This window comes from Pipistrellus hanaki (genome assembly GCF_964339955.1).
Source record: "Pipistrellus hanaki genome assembly, chromosome: 1".
Classification (NCBI taxonomy): Eukaryota; Metazoa; Chordata; class Mammalia; order Chiroptera; family Vespertilionidae; genus Pipistrellus; species Pipistrellus hanaki.
The window spans coordinates 167616638-167637533 of record NC_140503.1 but is presented as its reverse complement, the minus strand read 5'-3'; the positions used below and the strand labels follow the sequence as shown (position 1 = coordinate 167637533).

The following is a 20896-nucleotide window of genomic DNA, read 5'->3' as shown; positions in this document are numbered from 1 at the left end:
ATTAAGGATAGGCTTCCATGGAATTATCACACATAAAAAACATAAAGCTCATAGGAAATATTCTCTTGAAATCATTTTCAACTTTACAACAAGAAAAAAAAATCTGACTCCACATCCTAATGATATGTATGTCTTTTCTTTACCAAACATTTAAATAGCTTTTAATGCCCTTACACTAGTATCAAGTGATAAGGATTTAAATATATTACACTTGTATACTTTAGGAACTAGCTATATCAATCATTTGCCTCTATAAGACAATAATGTAAATGGATGACTTAGAATATTTAACATAAAAATAGATTTTATGACTATCATAATTTCAATCATTTAAGTGAATTTTTTAAAAAAATATATTTTATTGATTTTCCACAGAGAGGAAGGGGGAGGGATAGAGAGCTAGAAATGTCGATGAGAGAGAAACATCTACCAGCTGCCTCCTGCACACCCCCTACCGGGGATGTGCCCACAACTAATTTACATGCCCTTGACCTGAATCGAACCTGGGACCTTTTAGTCCGCAGACTGACACTATATCCACTGAGCCAAACCGGTTTCGGCCATTTAAGTTAATTTTTAATATCTTTCTTTTTTTCACTTGGACCTTTTATTTAGTCAGAAGTCTACAAGGGTTCAGAAATGAATTAATTGTGAGAAGAAACATTTTTTTTTCAATATGACTAGACAAAAGAAATTTATTTATTTATTTATTTATTTATTTAAATTTCTTTATTGATTAAGGTATCACTTATTTGTCCTCAACCCCCCATTCCAGTTCCCCACCCCTCCCCACTCCGGCTCCCACCCCCCTATTGTTCTTGACCACTGGTTCAGCTCATATGTATACACAAAAGTCCTTTGGTTGATCTCTCCCTTTTATCCTATGGCTGAAACTGGTTTGACTCAGTGGATAGAGCATCGGCCTGCGGACTGAAAGGTCCCAGGTTCGATTCTGGTCAAGGGCATGTACCTTGGTTGCGGGCATATCCCCAGTAGGGGGTGTGCAAGAGGCAGCTGATGGATGATTCCCTCTCAGTGATGTTTCTAACTCTCTATCCCTCCCTCTTTCTTCCTCTCTGTAAAAAAATCAATAAAAATATACTAAAAAAAGAAAAGAAAAAAAAAAGTCTGGCTATGGAAAAATAAATCTAGCTTAATTAAATAGTGCTAAGCATTGTGGTTAATGATATAGTTGCTTTGCATTGAGGCACAATCTTTTCTATATTGTTGCAGATAAATAGTTGAGCTAACTCATTTGATAGCATTTGCTTCTTATAACATAAATTCTAGATCCTTCCTAATTCTTCTTCTCCAATTACAGCCAATTCTTCCAGAGAGAGTCTGCTAAAAATACAATGGAAAACATTACTTCCTTGTATCTGGACATTATTTGTCTTAGCATCATAGGCTGATAGTTTTTAATGAGCTTTAGTCAAGTACAGCACCTCAGAATTATATATTTATTTACTTTCAAATTCATGCTACTTATAGTTCATTATTTCAAAGTGGCTACCTATAAATTATTCTATCCAGTTTTGTATCATTTGTGAATGTAGGTTATGCAGTTACTGCTTTGTAAAACAAACAAATAAACAAATATACACACACCAAAAAAACACCAACTCAGTCACTATAAACAATAACATTTAAAAGAAAATTCTCATGAGTCTGGTTTAGTGGGCCAGTTATGGTGACTTTGGCTTGTTCCTCTGATCTTGACTGGGCACTCAAGCATTGGCTGGAGGCTGACTGGTCTAGGTTGGTCTCAGCTGAGACAACTCAGCTCTCCTCCACAGGATTTATATCTTCCAGCAGACCAGTTGGATTCTCTTCTCATGGCTGTGATAGGGTCCCAAGAGTGGTAGGAAGTGCACAAGACCTCTGTAAGGATCAGCCTCAGCTCTGCATAGAGTAGGTCAGAGAAGGGTAGAAAATGAACCTAAAGGTAGACAAGGGGAAAATAACTATCACCATGCCAATGTGTTCTTCAGAATTCTTTATAAACATTTTGAAAATGTCACTGACAAACACTTTTCATGGAATACCTCAATGGACCTTATAGATGCATTGATCAACAGTTTAGAATATCCTATCTAATCTTATCTAATAAAAGAGAAACATGCAAATTGACCATACCTCCACTACACCCACTAGCCAATTAGGAGCAAATATGCAAATTAACCCAACCAAGATGGAGGTGAATTTGCTTATCCAGGTGCAGAGTGAAGACTGAAGACAGCGTAGAAGGAAGCCAAGCACTGTAGAAGGGAACAAAGCGAGGCTATGGAGAAGGGAAGGAAGCAGGTGGGGCAGTGGAGACCGCCGCAGGAAGCCCTATTGCAGGAATCTTCCTGCAACAGGCCTCTAGTGTCATATAAACAGCTATGACTATACCAATAAGAGTTTTCATCCAATCTGCTGAAACCGGTTTGGCTCAATGGATAGAGCGTTGGCCTGCTGCCTGAAGGGTCCCAGGTTCTATTCTGGTCAAGGGCATGTACATTGGTTGCAGGCAGGGAGTGTGCAGGAGGCAGCTGGTGGATGATGTTTCTCTCTCATCACCGATGTTCCTAGCTCTCTATCCCTCTCCCTTTCTCTCTGTAAAAAATCAATAAAATATACATTAAAAAAAAAAAGTGTTTTCATCCAATCCATATTTTTCCATGCTGTTAATAAGGGTTCCAATTTGATGCTTCAATTAAGAAAGCATCTGTAGTTTCCTGAACATAAATGATTAATCACTGCATTATTTATAAAACAAAATATTGGAACAAATGCTGAATAATTTAACATGGTAATCCTCATTATAAGTTATTTCATGTGGTTTTTAAATTTTAAATGATGAAATGGGAAAATGCTCACAATTTAATTTTAATGAAAAAGTGTTAAGATATATAGTGAAACACAATATAAACAAAATTACAGACATCATATTTTGAAACTCAAGAAAGAAATGCAATAAAAATGTATTTATTATCTTTGCATGGCAAGATTATATGGATTTTTATTTTTATGCTAAAATTTTTAGATATTTTCCACAATAAATGTATATAACATTATATCAATAAAAAATAAACATACATTTAAGTTTTATTGTATTTTGTAACTTTCCTGGGAATTAAAATCAAGCTCAGATTTCCACTACTTTGAAATTGTGCATTTGTCCATCTCTAATCTGATATTTTCTGAAAAATTATTATGAACAGTTACAATTGGGAAGGTGAGTAGCTAGAATTTAATAAATATTTCAAAAGCATAGTAGCAGATTTTAATAAGTATTTCAAAAGCATAGTAGTTAGATTTTAATAAATATTTCATCAACATTTTCATCTTAAAAAATATTTCCTGTAGTCATATGAATGTATATTTTCTTTTTCTATTGAATGCCAAGAAGAAACAGGACTTTACTATTATCTTGGATTAATACTAAATTTCTATTTTAGAAAAAATAAAAAGGGAGAGGACTTTGGGACAGAATGGGAAAGCAGGAGAAAAATATCTCCATTGATGCTTCATTGGTTATATCATTATGTGACTGAGGGACCTATGAGATAACTATATCTATTTTGACATTATTTCTTTATAGCCTTTACATTCTTACTAATCCTGAAAATCATATGTCATGAGGTTACATTTAAACCATTTGGAATACTTAAATGAATACATTCAGATACTAATATAAAGCCTCTGAAAACACAACAGGTAGCTCTTTTCCTGCAAAAGATGTAGAATGCAAAGGTTAGTAAGTCACCTACCAGACACAATGCCCACCAGAGGCATTATGGTAAAGTTGGCCACAAATTCTCTGATTCTCCTCCCACTAAGAAGTGGAGTCTCTACCCCTCCTCTTAAATCTAACTGGATTCTATAGAGAAGAATATAGCAGAAGCGACACTGTGCCAGTTTCCAAATTTCAGCCTTAAGTGACTGGCAGCTTCTACTTCTACAATGATTCTTGGAAAACTCATTCCAGGAAACCGCCTGCCAGGCTGTGAGAAGCCTAAGCCACATGGAGTAGTCATACCTATGGCCCCAACTGACAGCTCCAGCTGAGCTCAGCCAACTGTGAGCATCAACTGCAGACATGTGAATGAGCCTCCTTGGAAATCGGCCAGTCACATCCTCAGGTGACTCCAGCCTCAGCCACGGTGACTCCAGTTATCTGAAAGACCCCCAGGAAGATCCATCCAGTTGAGCTCAGTCAGCCCCCAGAACCATGAAACATAATAAATTGCTGTTTTAAGACACTGAGTTTGGAAATGGTTTGTTGACTACTAATCAAAAAACAAACAAAAACAAAACTAGAACATTAGCCATTTGCTGATATTGTGCTTGAGATAAAATTGAAAATATAGAAAACAGATGGTGACATAAGATATCTATAAAACATTTCTTCTGCTTGGTCAGAAATGATCAAGATAGGAACAGTTTTTGTTGTTGTTTTAGGAAGAGTTTTTATTGTGTATTTTTTAAAAGCCATGGCAACATGTGTAAATGTTTTTTGTACTCATCACCAATTTTAAGTCTTTTCTAAAGTGTTTTACAACTCTGTTTTGCTTCTAGGTATTCCAAAGTTGATCACATCTGATATGATTAAAGAAGGTGCTGCTGTAATTGATGTGGGTATCAACTATGTCCACGACCCAGTAACAGAAAAGATAAAATTAGTTGGAGATGTGGACTTTGAAGGTAATAAATTATATCACTCTTGATAAGTAAAGATAAAGAAAGATTGTATTTTTTTTTTGTTTTGATAGTAGAAAGAAAAAGTTTCTATTTGAAGGTGGCAATATTATTATCAGTGTAACTCCTTCCTCTCTGAGGGCAGCAAGGTGAATAAGAGCAAAGTGTAGGTGGAGCTTATCAAACCGCACACTGCTGCCCTCCTAGGCTGTCACATGCTCCCTGCGTGGATGGAGCTCCCAGTCCAGCAAGCTGGCCCCAAATGAACATGTGTGTCTGTCTGTGTGTGTGTGTGTGTGTGTGTGTGTGTGTGTGTGTGAGAGAGAGAGATGTATACCTGCTGATCTCTTTAGGAAATGACCTCGTTTCTTTATTTCAATTTGCATGTTCAGTCACTAATGTCAGATAGCAATAATTTATTTGAATGTCTCAACTTTTAAGAATGAGAATATATTTCAAGTCTTGACCCTATTTTCTGTTTTTTTACACTGTCATTCTGCTTCTTGATAACATTACAGTTACCCTGTGTTTATTGTAAAAATTACCATACGCTTATGATGCATCCAGATGGCATAGACAGCACATATAACCAGCTTGAGGCAAGTAAAACTGGGATGTTTTCAGTTCATAAGCTCGACTGTGCTTGTGGGACAAACTTACCCAGCAGTTCACCACATCTTATAAGACCCTTCCCTTATATCAGGGGTCCTCAAACTTTTTAAAGTGGGGGCCAGATCACGGTCCCTCAGAGAGCTGGAGGGCCGGACTATATGAACTACTAATTCCTACTGTAACACCTCAGCTGCGCTCACTGCCCAAAAAACCTGGCGGGCCGGATCAGACTCCTCTGCGGGCCGCATGTGGCCCGCGGGCCATAGTTTGAAGACCCCTGCGCTTATATGATAGTTTGTTGGTGTCAGATCATTTCCATGCATTCTTATGTTTAGCTAAAAATATTCTTTTGCTCATGAGGATAGTCTGAAAATATTTTAAAATGAGCATTTGGGAATGAGTGCATACGCTTAGTGCACTTAAGGTGGCAGACTACTCCACTTGGTAGAATCTATTAAATTCAATAGATTGAATTTTGTTGTGTAACAAAGTATATCATGAAATAAAAAAGGGAAATGACAAAGAGAAACAAGCTATGAAATGAACAGGAAAGAGCATTTGTCTGGGACTCTGAAGAGGTGCTTTTAGACCCGGTATTCTAACCCACTAACTTTGCAACCTCTCTGGGCATCGGTGTTAGTATCAGTTAAATGACAGAATGGCTCCTAGCCCTACTGTATATATTGTGCATTCAACTGAGTGCTACCAAATGATTGTTTGTACGGTCAGATTTTTCCGATTCTATCATAAAATACCCCCATCTGATTGAAAAATCTCACTCTTGCTACATTGCTGGTTCATGGAGCTGGAGGCCTATGGAAGACCTGGACTCAGTAAAGAAGGCCTCGCCATGTAGGCCATGACTCAGCCACCCAGAGGAGCAGGCAAGTGGTAGGTTTCGACAATGTCGTTCTTCAGGTTGTTCTTTGGGACTTAACCCAAGGTGAGGGCTGATCCCTTGGCTAGGAAGGAGGAACTTTTAACTTGGGTTGTGACACAAAACTTATAAGGTAGTGTTTGGCTGCTAATTGCCACAGGGAAAGTGTGGCTGCCTTGTGAGTATTGGTGAAAGTTTCACTAGAACTATAGCCAAGATCAACAAAACGGATGTAGATTAAAATCAAGTGCTGAAGGAAATTGTCCTCCTGAAATCTTCGGCTTACTAATAAAGGGCACAGGAAACCAACGTCAAGTAGATTACTTTGATGGGAATACTTTTTTTTAAAGAATAATTTCATCAATGACCCTATTAGAGGAATATTAAAACTATGTAAATAATTGCAAATGTAATGATTTATAAAAATAGGAATCATTTTATCTATTTTATTTCTAAGAAAATCCAGATGCCTATTTGTAATCTTCATTATTAGATGTTTTGGCCTGTTTTGAATCACTCTCTCAAAAGAGTGATACTTTATAAGGATTGCACGGGGCCACCATCTTGTATTTGCTCTTCATTTAGTAATAATAGTAGCTAGTGTTTGAGATGATTTTGATGTGCTAAGTACTATTCTCATCCTCTTACATTAATTATTAATCTATTATGAACCAATATGGTAGGTATTGTCACTATCCCCATACAGACCCTGAGATGGCATAGTCATGTAGCACCATTTGTTCACAGCCAGACTCTTGCAATATCTACCCTTTATTGCAGGAGTGGGGAAAGTTTTTTCCTGCCAAGGGCCATTGGGATATTTATTAAGTCATTCGAGGGCCATACAAAATTATCAACTTAAAAATTAGCCTGCTATATTTGGTCAAACATTTAATTAACTCATCCCTAATGCTTTGTCAGGGCCAGGCCAAATAATTTTCACAGGCCTTATACGGCCCAGGGACCTTCCCCACCGCGGCCATGTCTCCACTGTTTTATACTTTACTTGGTTAATACATGAAGTCATTTTTTATTTCACCCCCAGGATATGTAAATATCAAGTTTCAAATGTGCCTGGACAATGCTTTGGTATATAGCAGTCCTCAGTTTGCTTGGTTCTGATGTGCAGATAATTCAGTTATCATAATTTAGCTACATAACACCAGTTCCCCAGCAAAGAGGTCTGAATTTTAGTGGTATGCTAACTCTAATTGCATGAAGTGCAAATTTCACTGCTAGGTCCTTAGTCCAGAAAGTATTATTATGTAAATATCAAATTGGGTTGTGACCAATCATGTCACAAGTTTCTAAGTCTGTTGGTGATTGGCTCTGGCACATTCAGTTCAGATAATCAAGTGCACAGTTCCGTTGACTCCTTATCCCCCAGTGATAGAGATCTCATGACATTTTACAAACACAGATCATGGAAAGAGGGAATTGCCAGGAAAAATGAACAGTGATGATACTGAAGGGGAAATTTGAAATAGCTGATCAGGAGATATTGACAATGTCTCCATTGGCCTTTTAAAAGACTCTAGATACACATCTCAGGGGTGAGGCTGAGATGCCAGACAGATGGGATAGAAACAGAAGGCAGGCCAACTGCAGCTAAATTGGACCATACTAGTTGATAGGTGGGCCACAGGATGGGAGTCAGCTTCGAACCCAGGGCCCCTGGCCTTGGGAGATTGGGCTATTGCCACTGCCATTGTCCACAAAGCCCCCAGTAGTTGGGGCAGTGGTACACCAAGGCAGCCCAAGGGAAGGAGGCCTGGCTCATATTTTAGGAACCAGGGACAAGTCTACAAAAAAGCCTTGGTTTCTATTCCAGGGCCCAGGGTTGCACAGGGCTCCCAAGACTTTGCATATCTCCTGGTTCAATACTAAAGTTCTTGTGCATATGCCTCCCTGGGTGGGGCAAGTTACCTGCTATAAGAATACAGCCCATGGATATACCCAGAGTGGCGATTGCTAGATTAAATGATAGTTGTATTCTTAATTTTTTGTGGGACCTCCATACTGTTTTTCATAGTGGCTATACCAATTTGTAATACCTCAGACAGTGCACAAAAGTTCCCTTTTATTTACATCCTGGCCAACATTTACCCCTTGTCTTTTTGATAATGAGCATTCTAACAGGTATGAGGTAATATCGCATTGTGGTTTAAATTGCATTTTCCTGATGATTGATTAGGTTGAGCATCTTTTTATGTTCCCATTGGCCATTTGGATGCCTTCTTTGGAAAAATATATTTGGCTTCTAGGCCCATTTTTTAATTGGATTGTTTGGTATTTCATTATTGACTTGTGTGAGATCTTTATTTATTTCAGATATTAACCCCTTATCCCATATGTTTTGCAAATATTTTCCCCTATTTTATCAGTTGCCTTTTAATTTTATTGTTTATTTTTGCTGTGTAGGCGCTGTTTAGTTTAATGTAATCCCACTTGTTGAGTTTTGTTTTTGTTACTTATACTTTTGGTGACATATTCAAGAAATCATTGCCAAGACCAATGTCAGTGAGCTTTTTTCCTATGTTTTCTTCTAGGAGTTTTATGGTATTTTATGTTTAAATCTTTAATCTATTTTGAGTTAGTTTTTGTGAGTGGTGTGAGATAGAGTCCAGTTTCATTTTTCTGCATGTGGTTATCCACTTTTCCCAGCACCATTTATTGAAGAGACTGTTCTTGCCTAAACCCGTTTGGCTCAGTGGATAGAGCGTCAGCCTGCGGACTGAAGGGTCCCGGGTTCCATTCTGGTCAAGGGCATGTACATTGGTTGTGGGCACATCCCCAGTAGGGGGTGTGCAAGATGCAGCTGGTTGATGTTTCTAGCTCTCTATCCTTCTCCCTTCCTCTCTGTAAAAAATCAATAAAATATATTTAAAATAATAATAATAATAAAATAAAATAAAAAGTATTTGAAGAGACTGTTCTTTTCTTATTGTGTATTCTAGACTCTCTTGTCAAATATTAATTGACCCTTTTTGTAGGGGTTTATTTCTGGCCTTTCTATTCTGCTCCATTGGCCCATGTGTCTTTTTATGCAGTACTATATTGTTTTAATTCCTGTAGCTTTGTAGTTTGAAATCAGGAAGTGTGATGTATCCAGCTTTGTTCCTTGTTTTCAGGATTGCTTTGGCTACTTTGGATCTTTTGTGGTTCCATTCAAACCTTAGGATTTTTTTTTTTAATTTCTGTGGAAAATGCCATTGGAATTTTTTAAAGAGATTGCATTAAATCTATAGATGGCTTTGGGCAGTATGGACACTTTAGCAATACTACTTCTACCAATCCATGAGCTATCTTTCCATTATTTGTGTCTTCTTCAATTTCTTTCATCAAAGTCATGTAGTTTTCATTGTGTAGATTTTTCATTTACTTGGTTAAATTTATTATTAAGTATTTTATTGTATTTGATACCATTGGTATAGTTTTCTTTATTTTATTTTCATATATTTCATTGTTATTGCACAGAAAAACAGCATATTTCTATATTTCAGTTTACGATCCAGCCTTCCTATTTCTTGATATATATCCAAAAGAAATGAAAATAGGATATAGAAAAAATATCTGCACTACCATGTTTATTGCAGCCTTGTTCACAGTAGCCAAGATATAGAAAAATTCAAAGTGTTCCTCAATGGTTGAATGAAATAAAGAAGATATGAGATAGATAGGGAGATAGAGATAGATAAAATGGAATATTATTCAGCCACGAGAAAGAAGGAAATCCTGCCATTTGTGACAACATGGATGGAACCTGAGGACATTATGCTTAATGAGAGAAGCCAGATAAAGATTAATATTGCATGATATCACTTATATGTATTGTAGAATCTTGAAGAGCTGAAATCATAGAAACAGAATAGAATGGTGGTTACTAAGGGCTGGAGGTAGGTGGATTTGGAAGATTTAAATGATGTGAACCTGCAACTAGAAGATAAGTTTTGGAGATATAATACACAACATAGTGATTGTAGTCAACAGTACTATATTATAAACTTCAAATTTGCTTAAAGACTCGATCTCAATTATTCTCATCACAAAAAATAAATAATAATTATGTGCCATCATATAATTGTGATATGTAAATGTATGAAATCAATGGGTTGTACACCTTAAACTTACACAATGTTCTGTCTTAATTAAAAAAAAAAAACCTCACTTCCCTAACCAGTTTAGCTCAGTGGATAGGCCTGCGGACTGAAGGGACCCAGGTTCGATTGAGGTCAAGGGCATGTACCTTGGTTGTGGGCACATCCCCAGTAGGGGGTGTGCATGAGGCAGCTGATTGATGTTTCTCTCTCATCAATGTTTCTAATTCTCTATCCCTCTGGCTTCCTCTGTGTAAAAAGTCAATAAAATATATTTTAAAAGTATAAAAATGAAAAATAAAAACCCCCCACACTGCACAGGACTTTAGCTTCATGCTGGGAAACAGTGGGGGCAGGGATAGGGGCAGAGTCTGTCTCTCCTGGTTCTCTGCTCCTCAATGCCCTAGGTACCCTTTGGGTCCTCCTGTGAGGTTCTGTGTGCCACTTCTGCAAGGCACCTTCTCATGGACAGTGCCCTCCTGGAGCTGGCTCACCTCACCCTTTAGGCCACAGGGGTAGAGGGATGCAGGAGCAGCACCAGCTCAACTGAACAACTGGGAAAATCAGTTTTCATGATGGGAGTCTGTGCTTGCACTTGGGGAGGGATGTGTAGATGAAAATAGGTGGTCCTAGAGAGGGAGGGAAAGAGGGACCTCAGCCCAGCTTTCCTGGAAAATGAGGGGGAAAGAGAAGGCCCAGACCCTGAGCTAGTCTGTGTATTCTGTGTCCTACAACTTGCTATTTCTGAAACTGTACCAGAAATGAGACACCCCAAGCCTTGGAGGGGACACATAGCTGAGCCCACTCCTATTATCAATTTCTTCCTGAACCATAGTTCCCAACCCTGTGGAGGCCCAGGGGCTTCTCTGTCCTCTCACAACACCCCTTTGCATATAGAGTTGAAAACGACAGTGGGAAGAGGAGGGGTTGCCCATGGCCCTTCCAGGAATCCCTGGAGGCCAGAGCAGGGCTAGGGACTGGGATACTGGAAGGGGTGGAAAGATGCTATGTGTCAGACATTGTTATTGGCACTTGGAATACAATAGTGAACTAAATAGGCAAGCCCTTACCCAGAGGTAGCTTACCTTCTAATTGGAGGAGAAAAATAATAAATATATACATATTAATATAATACCTTACTTAGGCAGTGTTTAATGTTACAAAAATTGAACAAAATAAGGGGGTTAGAACATTGTGGAGTGAAGTTGTTTAGAAAGGGTAGTCAGGGAAGGCTCCCTGCTGATCTGAACAAAGTGAGGGAGAGTGAGGTGTGGATATGTGGGAGAGGAACATGCCAGGCATCTGGAGCAGCAAGTGTGAAGACCTCGAGGAGCAGCATGCCTGATGGAGCTCAAGAGGTAGCAGCAGGGGTGCCATATCAAGTGGGGCCTATGGACCATGGAATGGAATTTGGATTTTCTAAGTGTGATGGAAAGCCGTTGGAGAATTTTTTGGGGAAAAAATAACAGTGGACTTGTGTTTTAGCAGGTCACCCTGGCTACTGAATAGCAAATAGATGTTAGAGAAGTAAGGGTATAGATAGGGTACTTATTAGGAGGCTATTGTAATTATACATGTAAGAAATTATCCAAGGTGAGTTTGGTAATGGATGAAGATGTTAAGACATGGTTAGATGGTATTATAATTTAAAAGAAGAGTTAGAATGATTGGGTAAATGATTAGGTATACAAGAAAAAGAAGAATCAATTATGACTCTAAGAATTTTCAAATACACAAGAGGGAAAGTGGCAATTCTAGAATTTTTTTTGAGATGAGTCTCAAAGGATCAATGAATTTCACCTAAGTTTGTGTAATTACATAAACAGTTGGCAGAGGGAAAAGGGACTCTTTTCAGGTAGAGGGAGCATTAGATCAAAGACAAGGAAGAAAAAGTTACAAAAGTCTTTCATATTCAATAGTAGGCCCAGCATTTCATGTTAAATGAGTAAGGTTTGATATTGTAACACTTGTGGTCAGAATATCTGGAGCCTTACCTTCTAAAGGATCTCCACTAGACAGGCAACCTCTCCTATAGCAAAAGGGACCCTACAATTTGGGACTCCATTTGGTCAGAATTATTCCTCAAATTTGAAACCCAATAGTAGAAACATGAAGACAGAAGAAGATCTAATATTATGTAGAAGCCTAGTACTATTTTTTTCTGGGAAAGTACTAGAGATAGAACTAAAACACCTGGAGTTCTCTGAAAGCAGTTTCCATCTATATTTTCTCTTACAGTTGCTTCTAGATGTCTTGTATATGCATAGTGCTCCACATTTGAAGCCTAAGAGTTACCTTTCACTCCATGCTTTTTTATTACGAACAACCTTTCATAAAAGATTATGGAGTCAGGCTGACTGAGGTTTGAATCTTAGCTCTGTTGCTTAAAACAATTAGGCAAATCACTTCACCTCTCTGGAGATTTGATTTTATCATCTGAAAACTGAGGCAATAATACCTATCTTAAAAAGTTGTTTTGAAGATTAAATGAAATAATCACTTCACATGAGCTGATGTATGCAACTTGCTGAGCATATGGCTGGCAGAAAATTGTGTGTATTTGTACACACTACTCACCTTTTCTCTCCATTCCCACTATAGTACTAATCTAGAAATATATAACTTTACATTTCAGTTACCACCCTGCTCTCCTTTACTTTTCTGGCCTCAGCTCTCTTCTGTGTAATTACATCAAGTCTGTTCTTTATCCAAAGGTCACATGAATGAACTGTAAAGGACTCTTACTTATCCCCATCTTCTCCCAACCCCTAAGAAGATCTCATCGAACTTACTCATTTTGCTCTTAATCCTTTACTACCTTGAACTTTTACTTAGTTTTTCCCAAACTTCTTGCCCTGCATTTCTTTTGTATCTCCACCCCACATCAGGTCCCAGTCATCTTAGGTCATTGGTCATTTGTATGACCATCCTCTGCACTTATAAATGTCAAGTATTACTCTTACAGAGATAATTCTTTAAAGTCGCCTTAATAGCAACAAAACTCCTACTCAAGGTAACATCAAACAAAGTATTAATCTATAGCAACCCAGATCTAATAATGATACATACATTGAGTCATTTGTTGATTTACTCAACACATATTTCTCACCTAACACACCTTCAAGTTACCAGGCATAGCCCTTGCCTCTCAGAACTTATATTCTCCAGATTACATGTTAAAACACAGCTCATTTTGGAGTCGTTTCAGTACTATTTACTCCCAAGTGTGTGTTGTACAAGGTGGAAAACTAAGAGCCTATTACCAAAATCTAAGGACATAGACTGTTTTTTAACTATATCACTTTTACAGAACTGTCAATCTGTGATATTGTAAAAAAACAAAAACAAAAAAACAAATTAAAATTACTCCCTACCAACTTAGTTTTCAGTGTTAATCATTTTATTTGATGACTAGAGGCCTGGTGCATGGATTCATGCACCAGTAGGGTCCCTTGGCCTGGCCGGCACCCTCTTGTAATCTGAGACCCCCTCAGAGGATGCCAGAGAGACGGTTTCAACCCAATCCCCTCAGGTCAGTGCATAAATCCATGCACTGGGCCTCATCTCATCCTTCTCCCTTACCCTTCCCTCTGAGATTCATCAGTTCCATGTTTTCATGCCGATACGTTGAGCATCTGCTCCCTGGTGGTCATTGCACATCATAAATACTGGCTGGTCGGCCAGTCAGCTGGTCACTTAGGCTTTTATATATATATAGATATAGATAGATATGTGTCCTAGTAGCTTGGACCGATATAGTAAACTACCATAGACTAAGCAGCATAAACAACAAATTTTTATTTCTTATAGGTGGTGATGTTGGCTACCATAATTGGTGGTTAGGACCGACATCTGGGTTATGAAAGCTAATTTCTCATTCTATCCTCACATGGCACAAAGTGTGAGAGAGCTCTCTAGGGTCTTAAAAAAAAACAAAAAAGAATTAATCCCTTTCATGAGGGCTCCACCCTTATGGCCTAATCACCACCCAAGGCCTCACCTCCTAATACCATCATATTAGAGATTAGGATTGCAACATATGAATTTTGGAGGGACATAAAAATTCAGTCCATAATAATATAGTTGATCAGTTCAATTCAAAATATCAACTATTTATGGTAGATGATTACAGTGTAGCCCAAAAGTCCAGCTTTGGTATAAGAGACCTAACACTTTAACCCAGAAGTGATCTTGTCCAATCATTTTGTTGATGAAAATTTGCAAATGCCTCTGTTAGAGACACTGTTACTAACACTGTGGTCACAGTACCCATATAGGTCATTTCACGAAACAGGTAGAGCCACTGATAGTCACTACGAGATCCCTGTCATCAGTGAGCAAACCATCTCCATTGTTGCTCATTAAGGAAAAAATGCTCATTATGAAGTTTAGGTTTTTTTTTTTTTTTTTAAAGAATAGTTTATTGATTTTTAGAAAGAGAGGGAGAGGAAGAGAGAGAAACATCAATGTGAGAGAGTGACATCATCCGGCTGCCTCTTGCATGCCCCATACTGGAGATTGAGCCTGCAACCTGGGTATGTACCTTGAGCTGGAATCAAACCAGCAATCTTTTGGTGCATGGGACAACACCCAAGCAGCTGACACCCTTGCCAGCACAGTATATTGTGTTTAACATCTATTGATATACTCTTACAGTGAAGAGTTAAAATTGAAGCACAAAAAACAGCATCCACAAGAACAAGAGAAGTGCCTGATGTCCCTGCAGGTCCTTTTATTCTTTCACTTAATGATGAGATTTTTTGAAATTTCTCATGGCCTCATATTAAAATACAAAGATCAATGAAAGTGAAATTTCATGTTGAAGTATCTTGGGTTATGATAACTATTGAGATCAAGGCTGTGTCAGGGGATTTTGAGGATATCTAAACAGACTATGTAACTTACAGATTTTCTACTTAGAGTAGAAATATTCATTGGCTTGAAGGGAAGGGATTGAAGAGAATGATAGGGGTAAATAACGATTTTGTTTTTTTAAAGAAAATAATTAAAGGAATATATTTTTAGTCATTTTGATAGGATACTAGAAATATCATAGCAGTGATCACTACTCCTGATTTCCAAAATAGAAACTGGCGATGATAGCTGACAGCATCCATCGTCAGAGAGGAAGTTCCACTAGTGGATCATGAAAAGAAATATTGAACTTCCATGGCATTACTGATTTGTTATTTGGCTCCACTGAGTGCTTCTGTGTGGTATGAGCAGTATTTGTATGTATTCACATCTATAAAGCAGGTAACCAGATTGATTTGATTTGATTTAATATAAAGAGAAAAGTAACTAATGCAAGAAAAAAATGGCTTAGCCACCCTACACATACAGATAGCATGGGAACTAGGGGAAAGAAGTATTTATAAATACAGATCACCACTTAATGAGGCCAATACAATCTACAATATATATATAAAAGCTAAAGCAACCATTCAACCATTCGACTGGTAGCTATGACACACACTGTCCTTCAGGGGGTAGATGCTAAACACACAGGCATGGAAACATGTAACAGACTGATGAATCTCAGAGGGAAGGGGAAAGGGAGAGGGTGGGAAGAGATTAACCAAAGATCTTATATGCATACCTCTGGGCCCAGTGCACGAATTTGTGCACTAGTGGGATCTCTCAGCCTGGCCTCTGGGGATCAGGCCAAAACTGGCTCTCCAACATCCCCTGAAGGGTCCCAGATTGTGAGAGGGTGCAGGCCAGGACAAGGGACCCCACTGGTGCATGGATCCGTGCATTGGGCCTCTAGTTGGTATATAAGTGTGGATTAGAGTGTCATACATTTGTACCCCATTAGGACATTAATCCTGCCAGTCCCATTACTGCACCACAGGGGCCGTGATAATGAATGTCTTAATATATGTGGAAATCTTACAGAAACCCCAGGAATCAGGCGATCAGATAAATGCAAGAGAAAGCATAGTAAATTGCCTCTAGGGCATCTGATTTTTGTTGCCTTGCAAGAGTTCAGTGGTGATCCATTCACTTGTCCAGGAGCTCTTTACTCCCTCTGGCTTATCATGCTCTTAAGTGTCATTTTTATATCAACCACATGAGAAAGTGGAGTGGTTTCCATATTACCTCCTGAGTCATACTATTTCTCTAGACCTATGCCAGACAGGTTTTTCTGGTTGTTATTCATGCACTTCATTCTCCTGAAGCTTGTCTCCCCTTCTCTATACTAGATATGTTTAAGAAGTCAAGCCTTAAATGGCCTGCATTTAGAAGCATGGGAAAATTCTCAAAGCATTTAATTTAGACAATTACACATGTATACTAGGAGGCGGAAATTTACATGAGAGGAACAATAAATTTTTCTCCTATTGCCTTGCCACAGGTAAGGAATCATCCCTTTTCCTTTTGGGGAAGGGAGTTGGTTTTCAAAGTGAGTTGCAGCATTGCTGGAAATCTGACATGGGCCGCAGAGTACTTCCTTCAAAGGGTCAGAGAGCTGGGCAAAATACAAAGGGAAATGAAATGTTCCTATAGAAACTTGAGACATCAGTTCCTTTTCCTGCACCCAGAAATAGATGTGTGAAGCACAAATATATTCCTTGACTTTGCCAGAATATACAAGTTGCAAATTATATTAGCAAAATTAATTCTGTTTAGATACACCTGGAAATTTCATTATTTTGGGTACATAATGTGCGGATGCAGAAATGCACTATCTGCCTGAGAATCAGTGAGTTTTCTTAACAAAGCACTTGGGTGAGAGTTTGGATTATTAAGCCCAGGCCCTGGGAACTTGGGAACATAAAGTTTCCAGAGAAAATAATGACATGGAACACACAAGCCAGACACCTGTCATGAAGCATGGGCTGTCAGTGCCAAAGGTTCCTGATCACATACTTCTTTCTTTTTCTTATCAAAACTGTGAAAGGGCATTTTAATGTCCCTTATGTTTCTGTTAGTGTTCTTTATGAGTAATATTTCTAAACCTGGTAACTATGCGTCACCCTGGATTTTGGAGGCACACATGTACACTGAACACCTAGTTTCTTCCACCATCCCTGCCATCACCTGAAATGAATAACTTCTGCTCCTAAGCTATTTTTCTTGTCCTGACATTGAAAAGTGCTTGTCATCAAGTAAGAATAATAAAATGATGTCAAGCTAGTTTTTTCTTTATTTTTCCCTTTAGAAATCTGAAGTCAATAACATGAAAAAGAATAGCTGTCCACATTGTGGATAAAAGGGAACACAAAGATTAGATATATATTCCATGCTGAAAAATGATTTCTTGAATAAAAATTTAATAACATACAAGAACCTGAAACTTTACAAAAATGCAGCATGAATTTCTCCTTTATTTTAATTATCTTCTGAAAATTATTTAGTATTCATTTTTGTATTCAATTTCTCATATTGCAAAACTTGCTATTATTAAATACTAGAGGCCCGGTGCACGAAATTCATGCACAGAGGTGGGGGGGGGGGGGTGTCCCTCAGCCCAGCCTGCACTCTCTCCAATCTGGGACCCTTCTAGGGATGTCTGACTGCCTATTTAGGCCTGATCCAGATGGGGCCTAAATGGGCAGTCGGACATCCCTCTCGCAATCCAGGACTGCTGGCTCCCAACTGCTCACCTGCCTGCCTTCCTGATTGCTCCTAACTGCTTCTGCCTGCCAGCCTGATCACCCCCTAACCCCTCCTCTGCCAGCCTGATTGATGCCTAACTGCTCCCCTGCCAGCCTGGTCACCCCTAACTGCCCTCCCCTGCAGGCTTGATTGCCCCCAACTGCCCTCCCTTGCAGGCCTGGTCCCTCCCAACTGCCCTTCCCTGATGGCTATCTTGTGGTGGCCATCTTGTGTCCACATGGGGGCAGGATCTTTGACCACATGAGGTCAAACATCTTGTGTGTTGGAGTGATGGTCAATCTGCATATTACTCTTTTATTAGATAGGATAGAGGCCTAGTGCATGGGTGTGGGCTGGCTGGTTTGCCCTGCAGGGTGTCCCAGATCAGGGTGGGGGTTCCCTTGGGGTGTGGGGTGGCCTGGGCAAGGGGCCTGTGGTGGTTTTCAGGCTGGCCATGCCCCCTGGTAACCCAAGCGGAGGCCCTGGTATCTGGGATTTATGTATCTTCTACAAATGAAACTTTGTAGCCTGGAGTGGAGCTAAGCCTCCTGCTTGCTCTGTGGCTGCAGCCATTTCTGTTGGAATTTGTTTACCTTCTATAATTGAAACTTTGTAGCCTTTAGTGGAAGCTTAGGTCAGCAAGGGCAGGCGGAAAGCTTGGCTTCCTCTGTTGCCAGGGAAACCCAAGCCTCCCTCCTGCTCTCTGTGGCTGTAGCCATCTTGTTTGGGTTTATTTGCATACTCGCTCTAATTGGCTGGTGGGCGTGGCTGGTGGGCATGGCTGGTGGACATAGCAGAGGTATGGTCAATTTGCATATTACTCTTTTATTAGATAAGACTAGAGGCCTGGTGCACAGGTTCATGCACCAATGGGGTCCCTCAGCCAGGCTTGAAACCAGCTCTCCGACATCCCCTGAGGGGACTCAGATTGCAAGAGGGGGCACAGGCCAGGGACCCTACTGGTGCATGATCATGGTGGGAAGGGACCACAGGGTCGTGTCTGGCCCATCTTGCCCAGTTCTGATTCTGCTGGACCCCAGTAGCAAGCTAACCTATGGGTCAGAGCATCTGCCTCCTGACGGTTAGTGCACATCATAGTGACTGATCGAATCTTCGAACAAATGGTTGAACGAATGGTCAGACACTTAGCATATTAGGCTTTTATTATATAGGATATAAATGACCAAATTCATTCACAAAAGGCTTTCTTAAAAATGTATTTACCTTGAACACAGTAATACCGCTATTGTAACTCTACAGCCCTCACCTCGGGGTCATGGCAGCCATTACCTCCTCTCAGCTCTATCTCTTTCTACTCTCTTTTCACCATATTCTTTGGTCATAATGAACTTCTTTCAGCTCTTCTATTGCATAAGATTCATTATGTCCAAACCTCCTTCACTTTTACTATTTGCTGTGTCTGCATTGCATTCACTCCTTTCTTACTCCCTCAGGCATCCACGAGATCTTGAAACTTTCCTGTCACATTACAACTATTTCTCTGACCCCCATATCTGATTTTTGTTCCTCATTAAAGTGTTCATACAAGTGCTAGAACTTGTTTCAATCTTAGCACTTCATGTTGTTTTCCTTGTTCCCTGTACCCCAGATGATAATCTAACTTCATTAGAGAAAGGTGCAAACACAGAACAGGAGTTTAGTTTCCCATTTGATCTTATCCTGCCTCATAATATTTATAAATATGTAGCTACTTTACCCATTGCTCTTAATATCCAAAAATGTTCAACATTATCTGCTAGGCTCTGCTTGAAATGGTCCTTTCTTGTCGTCTCTTGCAACTCTGCCCCTTCGCTCCTGTGTGTCAATCACACTGGCCTTCTTGTGGTGTTTCCAAGAGTTCATGTTACCTTCCACATGCAAGAAGCCTCTTTTTACTTTCAGTGCTAACATTGTTCCCTGACCAGGAGCACGGTCTACTCCTCATCTCTCCATTTCACTGGGAAAAGTTGGATTCATCAGATTTCTGAATCTGACATAGGTAATCATGTGTATACAAAGCTCAGGCTCAGTTAAGTCTTCCTAACATTTACAATGCACTGGACATTTTGTTTGTAGCACATTTCATAGCCTAGATCAACTATTATTTAATTCATTGTATTTGTAATACGCATCTCCCAACTAGACTATAAGTTCTAAGGGACAGTGACTATGGCTGTTCTCAAGGAAGCTTTGCTATGAATCTATCTGGGCTGGTTTGTAGCATGTGTGGGAACAGAGAGTAATTGAGTTAGGAAAATATGCAAGGGTTAGGAAATAATGCAAAACAGGATTCAGGGCCAGGCTATTAAGGATTTTAATTATCATGGGGAAAAAATTTATATTTTATTCTAAGAGACAGTGAAGATTCATCCAACGTATATACACTGAAATGATCTAATCTGTGTTTTAAAGACTAAATCTGGCTGCAGGTTATGTGGTAGAGATTGGAAACCAAGAGACTATTATAATAGACAATAAAAAATGACTACATGTATCTCCAGTCTCCATATGAACATCCCATTGGCATTGTGATTTTACTATTCTTCCTATTCCAAGCCTTCAAAATTGAGTTTGATCATGTGAGATCTATAGAACTTACTCTGCAGGTTCTAAAGTTCACAGAGAGGTCATTCAAATTGTCAGGATAATTTTTGCCTTTCCTCAAAATAACTTTTTTCAGGAACCTGCTTTAATCATGGCCACGTCATTTCCATCTAAATCTCATTCCTTCGAGCAAGTTCCATGCAGATAATAGGATTTGCTGATTGTTCTATTTGCCTAAGAGTTTCACCAACTTTAAAATTATGTTGACTTTATGAAATTGAACTTAACCCTGGTTTTTATAATACCTGTTCATGAGTCTCTTATAAAAGTGCTGATAGCAATCAAGGTCTAACACCCGATTCTCATATAAACAGAACTTTGGGCATTTTCCTTAAAATACACATATACTCCCTCACACCTAGACACACACAAACAGGAAGTTTCTGAAGGAAATTACTACCTTAAAATGCTTCTGTATTTC

At 39.1% G+C, this 20896-nt stretch overlaps 1 protein-coding gene across 2 annotated transcripts in view; it reads left to right on the top strand.

The window, feature by feature from the left end:
* The window catches only part of MTHFD2L (methylenetetrahydrofolate dehydrogenase (NADP+ dependent) 2 like), a 79598-nt gene that overhangs the window by 53213 nt on the left and 5489 nt on the right, over positions 1 to 20896 (top strand). For both annotated transcript variants that reach the window (XM_084884292.1, XM_084884293.1), the window contains one exon: positions 4564 to 4689. In XM_084884292.1, the coding sequence (XP_084740418.1) occupies positions 4564 to 4689 (126 nt within the window). The remainder of the gene's footprint in view (positions 1 to 4563; positions 4690 to 20896) is intronic.